This window comes from Stigmatopora argus, chromosome 1, assembly GCF_051989625.1.
Source record: "Stigmatopora argus isolate UIUO_Sarg chromosome 1, RoL_Sarg_1.0, whole genome shotgun sequence".
Classification (NCBI taxonomy): Eukaryota; Metazoa; Chordata; class Actinopteri; order Syngnathiformes; family Syngnathidae; genus Stigmatopora; species Stigmatopora argus.
The window spans coordinates 15892171-15907934 of record NC_135387.1 but is presented as its reverse complement, the minus strand read 5'-3'; the positions used below and the strand labels follow the sequence as shown (position 1 = coordinate 15907934).

Here is a 15764-nt window from a genome sequence, read left to right as displayed (position 1 = left end):
TTACCGTTTCAAATGCCTTTAATAGTTCAGTTGGTATAGGTTTGGAAGCTTTAGATGAAGACATTGTCAGCAGTCAAAACAAAAATAAACAACTATTTAATCCTGACTGAGGTTAAAACAATATATAAAGTCCCCCTTCTTAAAACAATAAAGTAATCACAGTAAAAATCCAACAGCAGCATACTCTCTTTCACACACGTACATACACACTCATCAACATAATGTTTGCAAAACAACCCTGATAAGCAAAATGTACAGAAAGACAGCTTTAGAGGATGGAGAAAAAAAGATGCATAGACAAAAAAAAGCCCCAACAAATGTAAACAAAGATATTTCTTTGTAGTTTATCTGTCGGTTGTTAACATTGATTGGTGAGGACTTAAAAAAGGAATAAAAGAGCGCATCGGTCAAGGTTAGGTAAAAATCCTCAGCAGACATGCTTGAATTTGAAAAATTACAATGACATCATTTAGTTATACAAAGTGTACTTACTCAAACACATTAAATACTGAACTTGTGACTAGAAAAGCACCCTGCTTCCTGTAAAGATCAAATGGTTGAGTCAATAAATTTTCCAAATCTGTGTATCAAAATGTTATTTTTGCCAATATTCCATTTAATGGTAGTGCAAGAAGGACAGTATGATCACAAACATCACACGCGCGCACACACTTCTGCTCTTCTGGATCCTTGTGGTTCAAAATGACCAAATAGTTTTGATCATTAGAACGATGCGTTTGAAAAACAGGAATCTGTTCAGTTAACAATAAATTAAAACATGACACCCTCCCAAATGCCTTAATGTACTAAATTTAAATAAAAAAATGAAAAAAAAAATGACAGTTTACCCAATAATTTGTACAATAAAGTATTTTTTTTATGTCACAATAATCTAAAAACAGAAACAAAAAATGTTTTAGGGCACGTGTGCACCTGTGTCTTCAAATGTTATTTATTTTTTCTTGTTTGTACTTGTTCCAGGACAGAAAAAAAAGAAAAAGCAGCACAAGTACAAAGTGGGGCATAGTTTAGAATTAAAAATAAAATAAAAACACACAAAAAAAAGGTTCCACGCATAAATCATCACACTGATCTGTGCCTCACCGATGATTTGCCATTCGTAATGAATGGAAGGCTGGCTATTAACAAACACACAACACACACACAAGACCATTAAGACATACACAATAAACTTAAAGAATAAGAATAGAGGCCATGTGTACATGTACGAATCCAGTTAAAACTACTTTGTTTTTTTCTTGAAACTGTCAACGTTTTTTTGGTCAAGTGAAATGTGTGACATGACCACATGGTTTCAGCTCTTATTTCTGTTAACAAATTAATTTCAACACGCATACAGTAGCCTATTAAAAATATACTGTATATTCATACGTTATGTGAAATGACGTAGAAAGCGAGCTTTTGATTTTCTATAAGCCCATTTGAGTGGGATGTTTTTTTTCCCATTGTGTGTGGAAATAGATGATTATGACCAAGAAGTTAAGTAGTAATTAACGCGGTTTTAGACAAAACCTGAATTACCTCGATAGTGTTCATTCTGGGGTAAAACCAACAGAAATCTATACCTGGGTGGACAAAAACAATAACGAATGGTCAATGTTTGTTGCCGTTCGATTAGATGATCGGTAACCAAGTGATGCCCCTGTGACTTTGTGCTACGACTTTCTTGAAGGAGCAGCTGGTCTTTTTAAAGAAAAAAAAAAGAGGCCCCAAAAATCAATCGCGACCGTCACAGCATGCGACTGCTTTCACTCCACCTAACACCTGACCGACATGGCAAACAAAACAGAAACTATATTTGATGAACTTCCATACAATTCGAGTTTCTGTCATCATCCACCTTGATGTAAGATGACTAAGGAGTCGACCCGTGGCGATCCGCTTTGAGTGTCTTCTGCAAACTGGAAGACAAGACAGAAAAGGTCTGTCTGCCTCTTCCAGGTCGCTCCTTCATCATCATTGTGTAGTAACATATAGGTTATTATGGGGGGATAGGACAGGGCGGGGGTTGAGTCGTAGTCACTGTCTTCGATCCTCCGTCTCTGACCGTGAGAATGCCATCACCACATCCTCTGCACCTGTCGGTCAAAGAGACAGACAGAAAATGTTTTGAGGACAACATTGAATATTGAAGGCATTGTCATTAGGGAAGTCAATGGTTGGTAATGAGACAAGGCTCAAACAGATTCTGTCACTGAAAAGACTTCTCATTTTTGAGTCTTTTTCTTGGTTGGTTGTGTTGATGAACTAAATGTCGAAGTGATTTCCGTCAGCACCTTTTCGGACAGCCGGAAAGGAAACAATGGCCAGTGAGGGGCTTACAAAAAAGCTGTTATCTCCACAACCCCAAAGTGCCAATTGGATTTAATAACAGTGCAGATATTAAAGTAGGCCACAGTTCTTCCTCGTATATTTGGCACAAGTAGCAGATCCTGTTATCATGTTTCTGTCCGGCATTCAAGTGGAGCTTGGTTAGATGTTTTTTGGGAGGGGGTTGGGAGATTTTAATGTGAACTTTGAAGAACGTCTCACGCGGGTTTGTTGGCTCACCAAATCAGGTTATGGTAATGAAGGCGCAAAGTAGGCAAGAGGGGAAACAGGACATAGCAGGATGTTGAATATCTGGTGTGAAGAAGGCAGGTGCACTTTTGGGAAATGAACAATTGCATTATGGCTGAAAGGTGTGGAGACCTTCACTAAAATGTTGAGCGCAATGTTCAAAGGGAACGTGGGAACTGTTTCACTTTTTGGAGTCTTCTCGCTCGGCCACAAACAAACATACACACCCTCCAGAGATAGTAGCGTAACACAAAGAGTCAGTGGCTTACGCACTGGACAGGCAGGGCCCCCGAAACCTGTTGCCAGGAGACCGATAATGGCCAGAATGCTCCGGGCAAAACTCTTCTAGCTTGTTTCAATACAACTCCGTGTCCAGTTGTAGACAAGATCCTCCCTTGCATGACACTTGCAGCATGATTCAGCCCCAACAAGCAAGAGAACAAACAAATCATGATTTGCACTGACTCTGAAATTAAGAACGGCTGCATTTGTTTTCATGTAAAACCAATCACCAAATCAAGAAACATCAAGTGCAAGGCTCTAATACTTTACTCAGCCATACCAAATGAGAATATACAACGTGGAAGCTGTACTCACTAAATGTTCACTTATTACTGGACAAAGTGTGTTCTAGGTCACAATCTGTGCTTTGACTCCCACACCACTGGAAGTGTGGTCAAGTTGACAATAAGCGGATAAGCTGCACATTTTTATAACGAGTCACAGCTCACTTGATTGATCAATGTAATGTTCAAGGATGACTTGTGTCCAAAAAAAGAATGAAAAAATAAAACAAGTAGAGATGAATCATTATCGAAGGGTGAACTTCAACCTTTATCTTTGCATTGGAAATTGAGCCTTACGCAAGACGTTTCCATTTTATGACATTGCAAGGCAAAAATGAGAGGTTCATGGTTACCCTTTCAAACCAAACTCCATATTTGTGTGTATGAGGCGATGGGTCAGGCAAAAATAAAAAATAGATATCAGACACAAGCTGTGGTAATTAGCATGCCGTCTCTCCTGTTATTTCAATCTACCGCTGCAGCATGTCGCAACAACACCAAAACCCACAGGGGACCTCCGACTTCCCGGGACATGCAAGGTTGCTATGGCAACTATTTTACGTAGATCTCCACCTTTGTTGAGGCGACCTACTGCTTGTGGGAGAAAGAACTTTCCTTTGTTAAATAAGGCAGTATCACGAGCCGATTGCTCTGCCTTACTCTCGGGCAACGACTAAAATGTATAATCTGCATATAACGTTCTTCAATTTAAGCAACCTTAAGAAACCTATACAAAGAAATAATTGTCCTAATACATAAATGTTTAAATAAAAAGAAATAAATATAGGAATTAAAAGTTGAAATCAGAGCACTGTAATGACACAATTAACTATTTTTTTAAATTGTATATTTAATTTTTGCAGTCCAGGTCCCACATATATATTTAGGGTAGCGAGTCTATAGAATAACTTTAAAAATGCCATATCAGAAAGTTAGTCCTAACGCAACCTACCTAAAAAGACTAAACATTGGGTAATTTGTAGGATCGATAGCTGTATAATGTACATTTGTTATTTCTTGCAAATTTGTATGTATTTTTCCCCTCTATGTTTAGTCAAAGTCAAAATGTGGTTGGTCGACTATATTTTGTTGTTAATGTAGCCAGGCTAAAAAGCATGGCGCCATGTTGCTGTGCCCTTATCTGGCATGCCGCCAACTAATCGATGAATCCATCACACATGACACTATTACACCATGACGAGAACCCCAGCAGGATGCTGCCATCAGAAGAGGCAAATGACCTCTGCGGTTGTCTAAAGGCGTCAACACATTTACAAATTCTAAAGCATCAGCATATTGCGGTGTAATTTGAGATGGGTGGGTGACTTGCTGTTTCAAAGAATAAGCCAATGAAGGGTGCTTGAAATCCACGGAATGGGAATAAATTTAAAAAGATGCTTAACTTTTTAATACAGCTACTTTTTCCCCCAGATTCCTATGACATGCATAATACATGTGGACATGGGCTAAAACTTAGGGCTATAACACAAAAAAAAAATCCTAAGTTCCCAAATTATTGGGGGAAAAAAATACTACATATGTTTTCCGATATGCAACAAAGCTGAGAAATACCCGGAGGACGCAAGCAAGAGAAAAATACCGCATGATGAGAGAGCGAGAATGTCTGCAGGTGTGTCACTGTTTACATTTTAAACTTTATTTTTCACTTAAAAGGGTTTCCTTTGACATCCACGACTATGCATGCTGATTAGAAACCCATATGCAGCTCGTATCGGGTTGGGATTTTGTATTGGCAGATCCACGAAATGAGGTGCAAAAATATGTAATCAGGACATCTCTAGTTGGGAAAGAATAGGCTAATGCCTGGGGAGAAAAGTGGAGAGAGAAAATATTTGACATGTTGCTGCAGCAGGTTTGTCAGATTGTGAAAATCTCAATCTTCGTTATTTTGAAGGGAGATAAATGCACAAGGGGTATCTAAACGGATTCTCTTGCCGTACTTAAGCAGACTTGAATAGACAGTAGAATTTCTGTGTATATAAGTGTATGTAATCATACACAAATCATTCAACCTGGTTTTCTAGATTCCTACATGATGTTGTAGAATTCAAAAGAAATTACTCTGATGCCCCTCAATGCATGAGCACCAGACTGAACATTTATAAGTGATTAACAGTACTCCAGTTTGTTCCGTGAGGCCTAATCTTGCTCCTTTGGATAAGACGAACGACACTAATGATTTATTAATGCCCAATCGCAGGTGGTCAGCAGACTGCCGAACAACACTAAATGTGACTGTTGGTGATGTATAATACATACTCGGCACAACGTGTGCCGATTGAGGTAGCTCAATACCACTAAGGCTTTCCCTACTAAAACTAATATATCTCCATGGCGAGTTTTCCGAATTAAGCAAAGAACACAGCCAGGACAAGCAAACCAACTGTCAAGTAAAATACAATAATGAAACAGTCCGAATGTAATTTAAGCGCCTTTCCTGACATCCCTTTTGAGTGTGAATAATACTTGGTAACACATGAAAAACATGTAACATAGGGTATCAATAAAAGAATGTCTGTCTAGCTTTGCAACGCTGTGACAGTCACTCAGGGAAAAAGTTGGTGCAAAAATGTGGTCATAGGCGCTACCTGTTGGCAAATCTCATCCCAGCAACCACGCAGGCATTATCGTACTGACAGAGGTCAGACGTGTGCTATTCAGAGCTCTTCCTGGGACAAGTGTAAAAACCAGATGTTAAAAAATGCTCTCAGAGCACAGAGAATGACTCATTTTCTTACAGAGTCTGCTACCATTTCTCAAGTAATTCTACACTGTTGTGGGACACTGTGTGGGTTTGTGTCAGACAATCCTGTGAACTTTGCTGGGGTCAACATACAAGGGAAAATGTGTGGAGGAGATAATCTCCAGTTGTGTGACTTTCCCCAAGGTGCCTTTGCAATGTGTGTGTCAGCCTTACCCTGATCAATGCTGTGCTGTGGCAGCTGGCTCATCTGACTGTGGACCACACCTGCATAATTCCGGAGAAAAGCCTCTTCGCTTGGCGTAAGCTGTAAATATATGTACATATATGTAAAAATAATTGGGGGGGATCTCATCAGTTTTAATCATGGCGGTTCAACCCAAAGGTCGCAGTGTGTGCAGGTTTTCATCCTAACCGATGAAGTTCATAGATTTTTACCAATACAGTGGTACCTCGACATACGATCGTAATCCGTTCCGAGACTGAGATCGTATGACGAGATTCTCGTAACTCGAGCGGACGTTTCCCATTGAAATGAATGGAAAACAAATTAATTTGTTCCAACCCTCTGAAAAAACACCAAAAACAGGATATTGGATTGGAAAAAATGTTTTATTTCTTCTAATTCGCCATATATTGACAAAGTAATAAATAACGAGTGGTTTAATAGTAATAAAATGTGTTTAATAGAAGTAAAATTAGACGCATTTCGCTGAGGGGAAGGCAACGACACACACGGAAGCGGGGGGAGGTGTTGGGGGGAACTTTATCCATGGCAACGACGCACTCGTGTAAAACATGTTTTATTTCTTCTAATTCGCCATATATTGACAAAGTAATAAATAACGAGTGGTTTAATAGTAATAAAATGTGTTTAATAGAAGTAAAATTAGACGCATTTCGTGGAGGGGAAGGCAACGACACACACGGAGGCGGGGGGAGGTGTTGAGGGGGACTTTATCCACGGCACTCGTAAACGAACAAACAAATTTAAATTAACTTGGATTAATATATACAGACACTCAACATTTAATGTAACTTCACACAAAACTGAATTTTGTTTTAATCTTGTTTACATTTGTAACGGGTTGACCCCACCCCGACGTTCCGCCGGAGCCTTCAAAATGAACGCATCAAGAGTTGTTTGGAACTTGACGCTTCCCTGTGTCTGATTACCGAGTGTATATTCCAGATCTTTTCTTTGCAAAACTCTGCCGATCCATTGTTGTTTACCTGGTATGTAAATGTAGACCAAAGTGTGTGTGTGTGTGTGTGTGGGGGGGAGAACGGGTGTGGAAATGCAAAGTCCGCCCAGTGCTCGTAGATATATTTTATACACGAAAGAGATGCAAAAAAGACAGTGCCATGGCCACCTGGCTTGGTCGCATCACGAAATTTTGACCGCATCACGGGCGAATTATTCGATCGAAATTTCCGTCGTAAGACGAGAATATTGTATGACGAGCGGTCGTATGACGAGGTACCACTGTACTATATAAAAGTGTAATCAGTTAATTGCATTCAGTTGCTGCTTGTTACAGAAGAAACCACGTTGGCTAAACTGTGCGTGTGTCAGCTGTTGGAGTTTTGCTGTGCAAACAAACCTGCCCAGCCACGGTATTTGAAATTTTTACATCATGTTGATTAAATTTTGAAGAATAGCCCCACTGATGAGCTGAAATGAACCCCCATGGTACATCGCAAGCAATTGGAGATATCAGCTGATGCAGACATAGAATGGGCTGAACTAAAACATCATTGTGGCGCGTTCTACGTACATTTGAGCCCATTTTCTTAAGCATGAGGAGGACTCGCACTTTCTGCTGGATGTACATGTCTTCAGGAGACTTTCCCGGGGCCTCCTCGCGGTTCATCCCCCCTGCTCCTGTGGCTCTACACAAACACACAATCAAATAATGAAACACAGTTAGGTTAGACTAACACACAGTTAAAGACTGAGCTGTACAAAGAATAAATAATGGGCCACAACCTATTACATGTATATTTGATGAGCTACGTAAGCCGTAGACTCACCATATAACTGAACAATGAATTTAACCTGAATATTGGCTACATCTAAACATTGCATTTGATACTCATGTAACGCAAAGCCACAGTGATAATCGATCCCACGCCGTATCACGACATCATATATATATATATATAGTCACTTATTTATAGTGATTTCAGACAAACCACATAGCAGCTGCCTTTATATGATTATTTTGCGTGCACATTTCTAAAAATATTTTTGAGAATAATGTGTGTTTTCCCATCTTGGCATACACAGTAAAAAAAAAATCTTGATAAAAGGATTTCATTATGTTATTCAGAGTAGCTAAGCCGAAAATAACCACAGTGGGAAAGCCCGGTTTTTCAGGTGAGTTAAAAAAAATCCTTATTTTTTCCAAAAACGTAGATTTTGTTGTTTCACCCATATACACATATATACACACACACAAGAAATGTTTGGAAAAAAAATGAAACAAATGCAGGTTCAGCATTATATAGTCTTGTAAAATAATAACATTAGACCGCCCCCCAAAACCTCAGCATGGACTCATTAATATTTGATGCATGTTATCTCACAGATCTCAGCCCCTGCCTGCTCTTTCCATCTCTTCTTTGCGGAGTAACTAATGACCTATTTTCATACTCAGTCTGCAGCTATGCAAAATATAGGCAAAGGGTAGGACATGTGAAGGATTGTTACAAGCCGATAAAAGAATCCGATAATACACACCCACAACAAGGTCAGCTGCTATTGCATTTGATCTCACCTATCACATACAGAAAGCATGGGGCAGATAATGCTAATTAAAAAAGCTTGAGCACAGCTTCAGACAAAAGTTTCATATATTGAAATGAAATGTAAAGGATAAAACCTCTGACAGGAGAACATTTGTATGCAAGAAAGGATCTGTTCCAGCCTTCAGAATTCATCTATAATAGTCACAGTGATTCTGACAGTTCTGGCAATTTATTTTGGCCTCTTATCTACATAAAAGGACTGCTAATACATGTTGACAGGCTGTTTGATGGATGGGTACAGTTAATTGAGGCTCTTGCTTGCTCAAATACAGATGCCGATATACGGATGGAGCTGCTATACTGTCTGGCACTGTGAAGGGTGTAGATTCACCATGATGTGATCGGAGTTTGTTCTTTATTTTTAGTGATCTTAAAGATCAATTAAATTGATTGGATGCTAATGTAATATTGCATCTAATAAAGACTGTTAAATGATGGGATTTACTACTTTGCCGTTATATTTGCGAACATCATCTGAAGGGATTCAAACAAAATAAAACAAGTGTTGACTTTTGGGATGGATGTCTATTGCCGCTAATGGCATTGAAACACGGCCATTCAATGCTAACCATCTCTGTTGCGAACATCATCTGAAGGGATTCAAACAAAATAAAACAAGTGTTGACTTTTGGGATGGATGTCTATTGCCGCTAATGCCATTGAAACACGGCCATTCAATGCTAACCATCTCTGTTAAAATCGATTTGATGTTACTCCCGCGATATTCTGACATTAATCTCATAATGTAAGGATTTTTTTCTCATAGACCTCTTTCTTTCTTTTTTTGCGTTTTGTTCACTCTGATGTTGAGGTAGGGTTCAGGCTCCAGGAGCTGGTTGGTTGCCAGCTGAAGTCTAGAACCGTAGAGCTGTCATGCATTTGTTTATAAAATACCCGTACTACCGACTGAAACATTGTGGAGGACTTGGCAGAAAAATTTAATCCGTACTCTTCTTTGCTTCAGAAATTAGAACATTGAAATAATTCAAACTACTGCGATGCCTTGGATTAAGTGGTTGATCAATGAGTTGCAGCCTGAAGGGCCTGCCTTGAGTCTCTTTTCCCCCCAAGAATGGAGTGATTGTACAACAAAGGCTCATTAATATTCATGTCTATTTAGAGACATGATCACATTTTTACATCTGCTTCTGCCAGGACAAAAGGCTGTACGGTTTCACATTCATTTTCTGTATAAAATAGAGGACTATTGCTTTCATGAAAGGAGTAATTATTTGGAACCTCTTGATGTTGGCGCTTGATGTTAGAAACTGAGGACATATTTACTTTCTACACAAAGCTTAGGCTGCTAACTATATTAAAAGAACTAAATTTGATCATTTACCAAGCTAAAAACACCATTCTCCTATCTACACAGCCAGCATTACTGTACATGTGTGGAACAAAAGAGTTCAAAACATTTACACAAAGTCTTTAGACAGTAAAATACATCTTTAGATGGAGTTAACTAAGGATCTTAATGAGGTCAGACGCAAATAAAGACAATGTTTCAGAACTTCTCTTTGAACTGAATGAAACATACCAAGTATTTTATTTTTGAATTGCTCATAGCAGAATCAGGATTGTTCTCCGAAGAATTAACCCCTTATCCCCGATGATTCCTGGGACACTCACTGTATTGTATTGTTTAGATTTACAACTGGACAAGGAGGACAGACAAACTAGATCTTAGTACTTGTCACGGACATCATCGCAGTGGTGCAACATTTCTAATAGACGTTAGAAAGTTAATAACACTTTAAATGACACAGTGGTCCAATCACTAATGAAGTACTATTTAGCATCAAAATACGACATTATAAGACATTATGAACAATTAACAGTGACTGAGCTGAGTTGGCTCCCAGGCTTTCGTGTAATGTGATAGGCTCTCACATTTGTTGAGTCATGAAGGGAAGAGTGAGCTAGTGAGGCATGGCCCAGTCTACTTGTGCCTTTCACGATTTGGCTGAATCAGCGGCTCACATGATTCGACAATATTGTACTGTTTTTATCAATCAAACTCCTCCAGGAAACAGTTAAACAGGAATTGAGACATAGGAGTGTCCTCCCCCAGGAGATCATTGCTCACAACGTGCTTACATTGCTAGAATAATAACTTTTGAGTGGGCAAATTGTAGAAAGCAAAACTGAAACAGTACACAAGTGAACTAAACTGAACATTGATGTGAACTGTTTAACCCTCTAATAATTACATAATAAAAAAAATAGTAGAAGTATTATTTAAAAACACGATAGCAGAAGACGAAAAAAAATACTGGATGTCAACAGGCCGCTCTGGTACAAAGACACCTCTTCACATGGACCGTGAATACAACAATGACTATACTATTGGCAAACAATGGCAATGAACTGGATTGTGCAAACGTGATTGATAAGTAGGTCATGTCTTGTTGTCACCACTTGAGGCATGAACTCAAATAATCCAACATAACTAACCAGATTGGCAGCAAAACTGGCTTTCGAAGGTGTGACTGATTGTCCTCAATTATGCAACATTAACAATACAATATTAAAATTGCAGTATATTCTTCAATTCAGAAATAATAAGAGAATAATAATTTGTATCTCTAAGATCTTTGAGATGTTCATGGGTGTACATGTTAGTGGATTTTAAGCTTGTCGTTGGCACATCATGAAAATTATGTTCAGTAACGAAATATTTTTGCTACTATCATCGTTAATGAAAACACCAGTACATTTCAGAATTCAACTTAATCCATCTATTAAATAATATTTAAAGACATATTTATACTATATGTATTATATAAGTTGATTATGATCTAAAAACCTGAACGATCTCAAGATAAAGTATGTTCTACTATAGTATCAGTCATAATTAAATCTTTTTGAGGCTCTCTCAGTCCTTGCAGAGGGATGCTCAAAGGAACTTCAACAGAAGCTGCAGCCTTGAAGTTGCTCCCTGGGGTCTCAGGCTGGAAGATTTCAAATCTGTGCACGTCAGTGCAAAGCATCAATCACTATTTTTCAGACTATAAAAGGTAGACTTAAAATCATTTATTCTTTCCAAGAATTGATGAAGCGCCGTATTGGACTTAATGTATGATTTTCGGTCATAATTAGTGACCTCGGACCAAATTTATTTGTTACATAACTATATTTTTACTGCTTCACTAAGGTGATCAAAACACATAAGCTATGTCACAAAATCTGTGCAGGAGGAAATGAAACAGTACAACTTTAACACCACATATTCAGAGAACAGAAAAATAGTTTGTCCCATTTTTTTTCTAAATCCATATGAGATATCAAGTGTTTAAGATTTTTTTCTCAAGGTGTAGAAATGGATTAGGGTGGCAAAATAAAAAATAAAATAGGCCAAAAATGAATGTTTCCCATCGGAAAGGAAGCAACTATCAGCTAAAAGTTAGTGTCCGGAAAACATTTTGTCAGCCACAGCCACCAGTTTGCTAGAATATGTTGTGGTGAGCAATAAAATGCATATTTCAAGCCAAAGTAAGAGACCACAGCAGGCTACTACAGTGGTACCTCTACATACGAGCAGCTCAAGATACGAGGAAAATTTCGAGCAAATAATTATCTCTAGATACGAGAAAAATGTCGAGATGCTAGAAAGCCAGGTGGCCAAGACATGAGAGGCTGTTTATCATTGTACCGCACTGTCTTTTTTGCCGCATCTCTTTCGTGTATAACAGATATCTACGAGCACTGGGCAGAGCGTTGCATTTATTTCAGTTTTTTTTTCCGTCACTCAGCGCGAATGCCGGAGTGATTGCTAAAACGAGGAGTATTATATTACTTCTCGTTCGCTGCTCATAAGAACATCTGGGGCACTGGCCCGCAACTCCATCTTTGTAATATCTCTGGTCGCAACTCTCTCTTTGTAATGCCATCATCATAGGTGCCGTTCAAAGCGGTTGTGACCAGAGATATTACGAAGAGGGAGTTGCGAGCCAGTGCCCCTGATGTTCTTTTGAGCAGCGTAGCGATCGCTAATACAAGACTACTTCTTGTTGGCAAGTGGTCGTGCGTTATCCTATTGTGAGGACATTTGTGTGCACCATTTTCGGAATATTTTGAAGGGAATACAACAGCAAACAGCCCATCGATAGCGAACGTGAGGGTGGAGGCGTGGCAAACAGCTAACCCGGCCAGAAGGTATAAAAATGTAAAACAAAATTAGAATTCAGTTTTGTGTAAAGTTACATTAAACGTATGTTTGAGTGTGTCTGTATATATTAATCCAAGTTAATTTAAATGTGTTTGTTGTTACGAGTGCGTCGCCATGTAAAGTCCCTCCCCCGCCTCCGTGTATGTCGCTGTCTCTACCCTCCGCGAAATCTGTCTAATTTTAGTTCTATTAAACACATTTTATTACTATTAAGTAGACAAGTTATGTGTTACTTTGTTAATAGATGGCGATTAGAAGAAATAAAACATTTTTTTCCAATCATATATCCCGTTTTTGGTGTTTTTTCAGAGGGTTGGAACAAATTAATTTGTTTTTAGTTCATTTCAATGGGAAATGTTCGTTCAAGTTATGAGAATATCGACATACGAGCTCAGTCCCGGAACGAATTAAGCTCGTATGTAGAGGTACCACTGTATATGGCTTGGACATGCTGACAGTGTGTCAAAATCCTGTGCCAAGCCAAGCAGGGGGTTGTGATACGATCTGCATCTCACGGGCAACCGACTAACAAATGTGGGATAAGTGTGGTTTAAAAATCACCTGCCAAAAACGCAAGCGACTCTGGCCTCCAGGAGCCATTTACGAAGATGATTTGAAAACCAGGATGAAGTTGGCATATTACAGCATATTTGAAAAGCTCCTCGCTTCCAGAAGGGTTTGCAGCAAATTGACCTCATCGGGGCGCAGCGCTCCCCAACGCTCCTGAAAGGGTGCCAGCTACAATACATAAATGGCTTTCAGCTTCCTCACATTCGGAAAGCGAACACTGTGAGGCAGGGTGGCACAATGCATGCATGATCCAAAAATAGAAAAGCCTTAGAGTTGAGCCATTAGCACACAGGAAAACCAAGCGGGGTGCATTTGTAGTTGGGAAAACATGATTACAAATTAAAAGATGCACTGGTGCACTCCTCTCTTTTTAATCGAGATGCCTTTTGTGATAGCTGAAACGGGGCTTACAAGACATTGTGCATACTAGTGGTTGCCAAACACTGAGGATGCACTTTTTTTTTTATTCGTTATAAAAAAATGCATTATTTGATTGTTTATTATCTATCTTGAGACCACCTATCATGACAAGTAGGTAGTAAGGTAAGTAAAGGTTCTTCCAATAGCAAACAAAGGGTACAATTAACCTGTCTGTTTATCCGTAGAATAAAGTAAACAATACATTACATATTCGTTCTTACATTTTTTTTAAATGATTTAAAAGTTGTGCCTTGCCACAATAACACTGCGGACGCGTGTAGGACTGTAAGAAGATGGATACAAATGAATGAACTTTGTATAATACATTGTAATAGACTAACAGCAATGACACGCGTTGATCTTACCCAACTACTAAAAAATTGAAATGAAACTCAAAATGGAATGGGGGAAAAAATAAAATCCTAAAAAGATATAAGCGATGGGTTTCAGTATTCAGACTGCAGGACATTCAAACTGGAGCAGCGATGCCGCTAACAAGCAGCGAGCATTTTGCTCACCATTTTTTTAACATTGTAATTTCGGAATGGAACACGGGAGTATTACGCGACTCGCGTTTAACAATATCGAAACACTTTTTATACAACATATTTAGAAGCCGCTGAAGCCGCATTGCCCGGAACCAAGTAGCCGATGCTAACAGCCAAGCTAACTCGCTAGCATGCCCGAGACAAAAGCCTTGAATGAAGAAGTTCCTTTGGGTGCGAACGGCAACCAGGTGCCGCTGCTTTGCTCGATGGCTGAGAAGCTAGGCAGGAGGATTCTCGAAATCAGTGCGAACCCGCCCACGGTGATGTTAGGAAGAAACAAAAGATGAGCTTACCCCTCCTGGTCCAGCTTTTCTTTCTTGTACGCTGTATTTGAATGGAGTGTTGGTGGAAGGAGGGCGTCCTGTTCCGGGGTCACATCCCTCCTGTCGGCTCACAGCGCTCAACGCAGCGGTCCTGCTGCTTTTGTGCAATGCTGTTCTGAGCCACACGGGGCGCTGTTCATGCAGCACCCTACGGGCTGGGTCTGTCACTATAAATATCCACTGAAAACACCCCTCTACTAAAAAAACACTGGAATCCACGGTACATAATTTGACCAACAGAAAGTGTATTATAATGATTGAACTTGAATAAATTAAAACATAATCCCCAATTGTCACCTAGTTATCTAGTGCCACACAGGGCAACTAGTTCTAACTTCTGCATGATGTAACAAACATGTAAAATATATACAGACATCACACCAGTGGATGCAGTAGTAATTTGGTTTAAAATATACATATTATAAAACAGGAGGCCCAGCGCTGAGTGGTTAGCACGTTGGCCTCACAGTGGGTGTCGTGGGCTCAAATCCAGGTCGGTCCACCTGTTTGGAGTTTGCATGTTCTCCCTAGGCCTGCGTGGGTTTTCTCCGGGTGCTCCGGTTTCCTCCCACATTCCAAAGACATGCATGGTAGGCTGATTGGACACTCTAAATTGCCCCTAGGTATGGGTGTGAGCGTGAATGGTTGTTTGTCTCTGTTAGGAGTAACTTTCTAGTGTTTTTCCCGACTCTCGTTTGTCTCTCCTGCCTTGCCTTTGTGTTTGCGCAGCTGCGCGAAATTCGAAATTAGTCCCTGATGTGTCTATTTAAACCCCACTGAGTTTAATGTCATTGTCACATCATCTGCCTAAATTCCCTTACCATGCATCCACGCTACCTTGCTCCTCGATTCCACGTATTTTCCCTAATCCGGTTTGGTTTCATGTTTCGTTTCATAAATCTTTGTTATTTTGTAAGGTCCCTCCTAAATTATTAAAGTTTTGGTTATGAGCACAATTTGCCTCGTCCTCACCAGCTTCCCCGCGATTGGGTCCTAATCCCTCCTACCTCGCCACGACGTCTGCGGTGGACGTAACAGTCTCTTTGTGCCCTG

The 15764-nt window shown here is 39.6% G+C and overlaps 1 protein-coding gene across 1 annotated transcript; it reads right to left on the bottom strand.

Annotated features, from left to right (window-relative positions):
• Positions 1 to 14841, bottom strand: ctnnbip1 (catenin, beta interacting protein 1). The gene is made up of 4 exons (XM_077609065.1): positions 14682 to 14841; positions 7647 to 7761; positions 6085 to 6175; positions 1 to 2099 (listed from the first exon to the last, which is right to left on the bottom strand). The coding sequence occupies exons 2-4, from the start codon at positions 7740 to 7742 to the stop codon at positions 2041 to 2043; spliced, it is 246 nt and encodes an 81-aa protein (XP_077465191.1). The 5' UTR covers positions 7743 to 7761; positions 14682 to 14841; the 3' UTR covers positions 1 to 2040.
• Between the last annotated feature and the right edge of the window lie 923 nt (positions 14842 to 15764).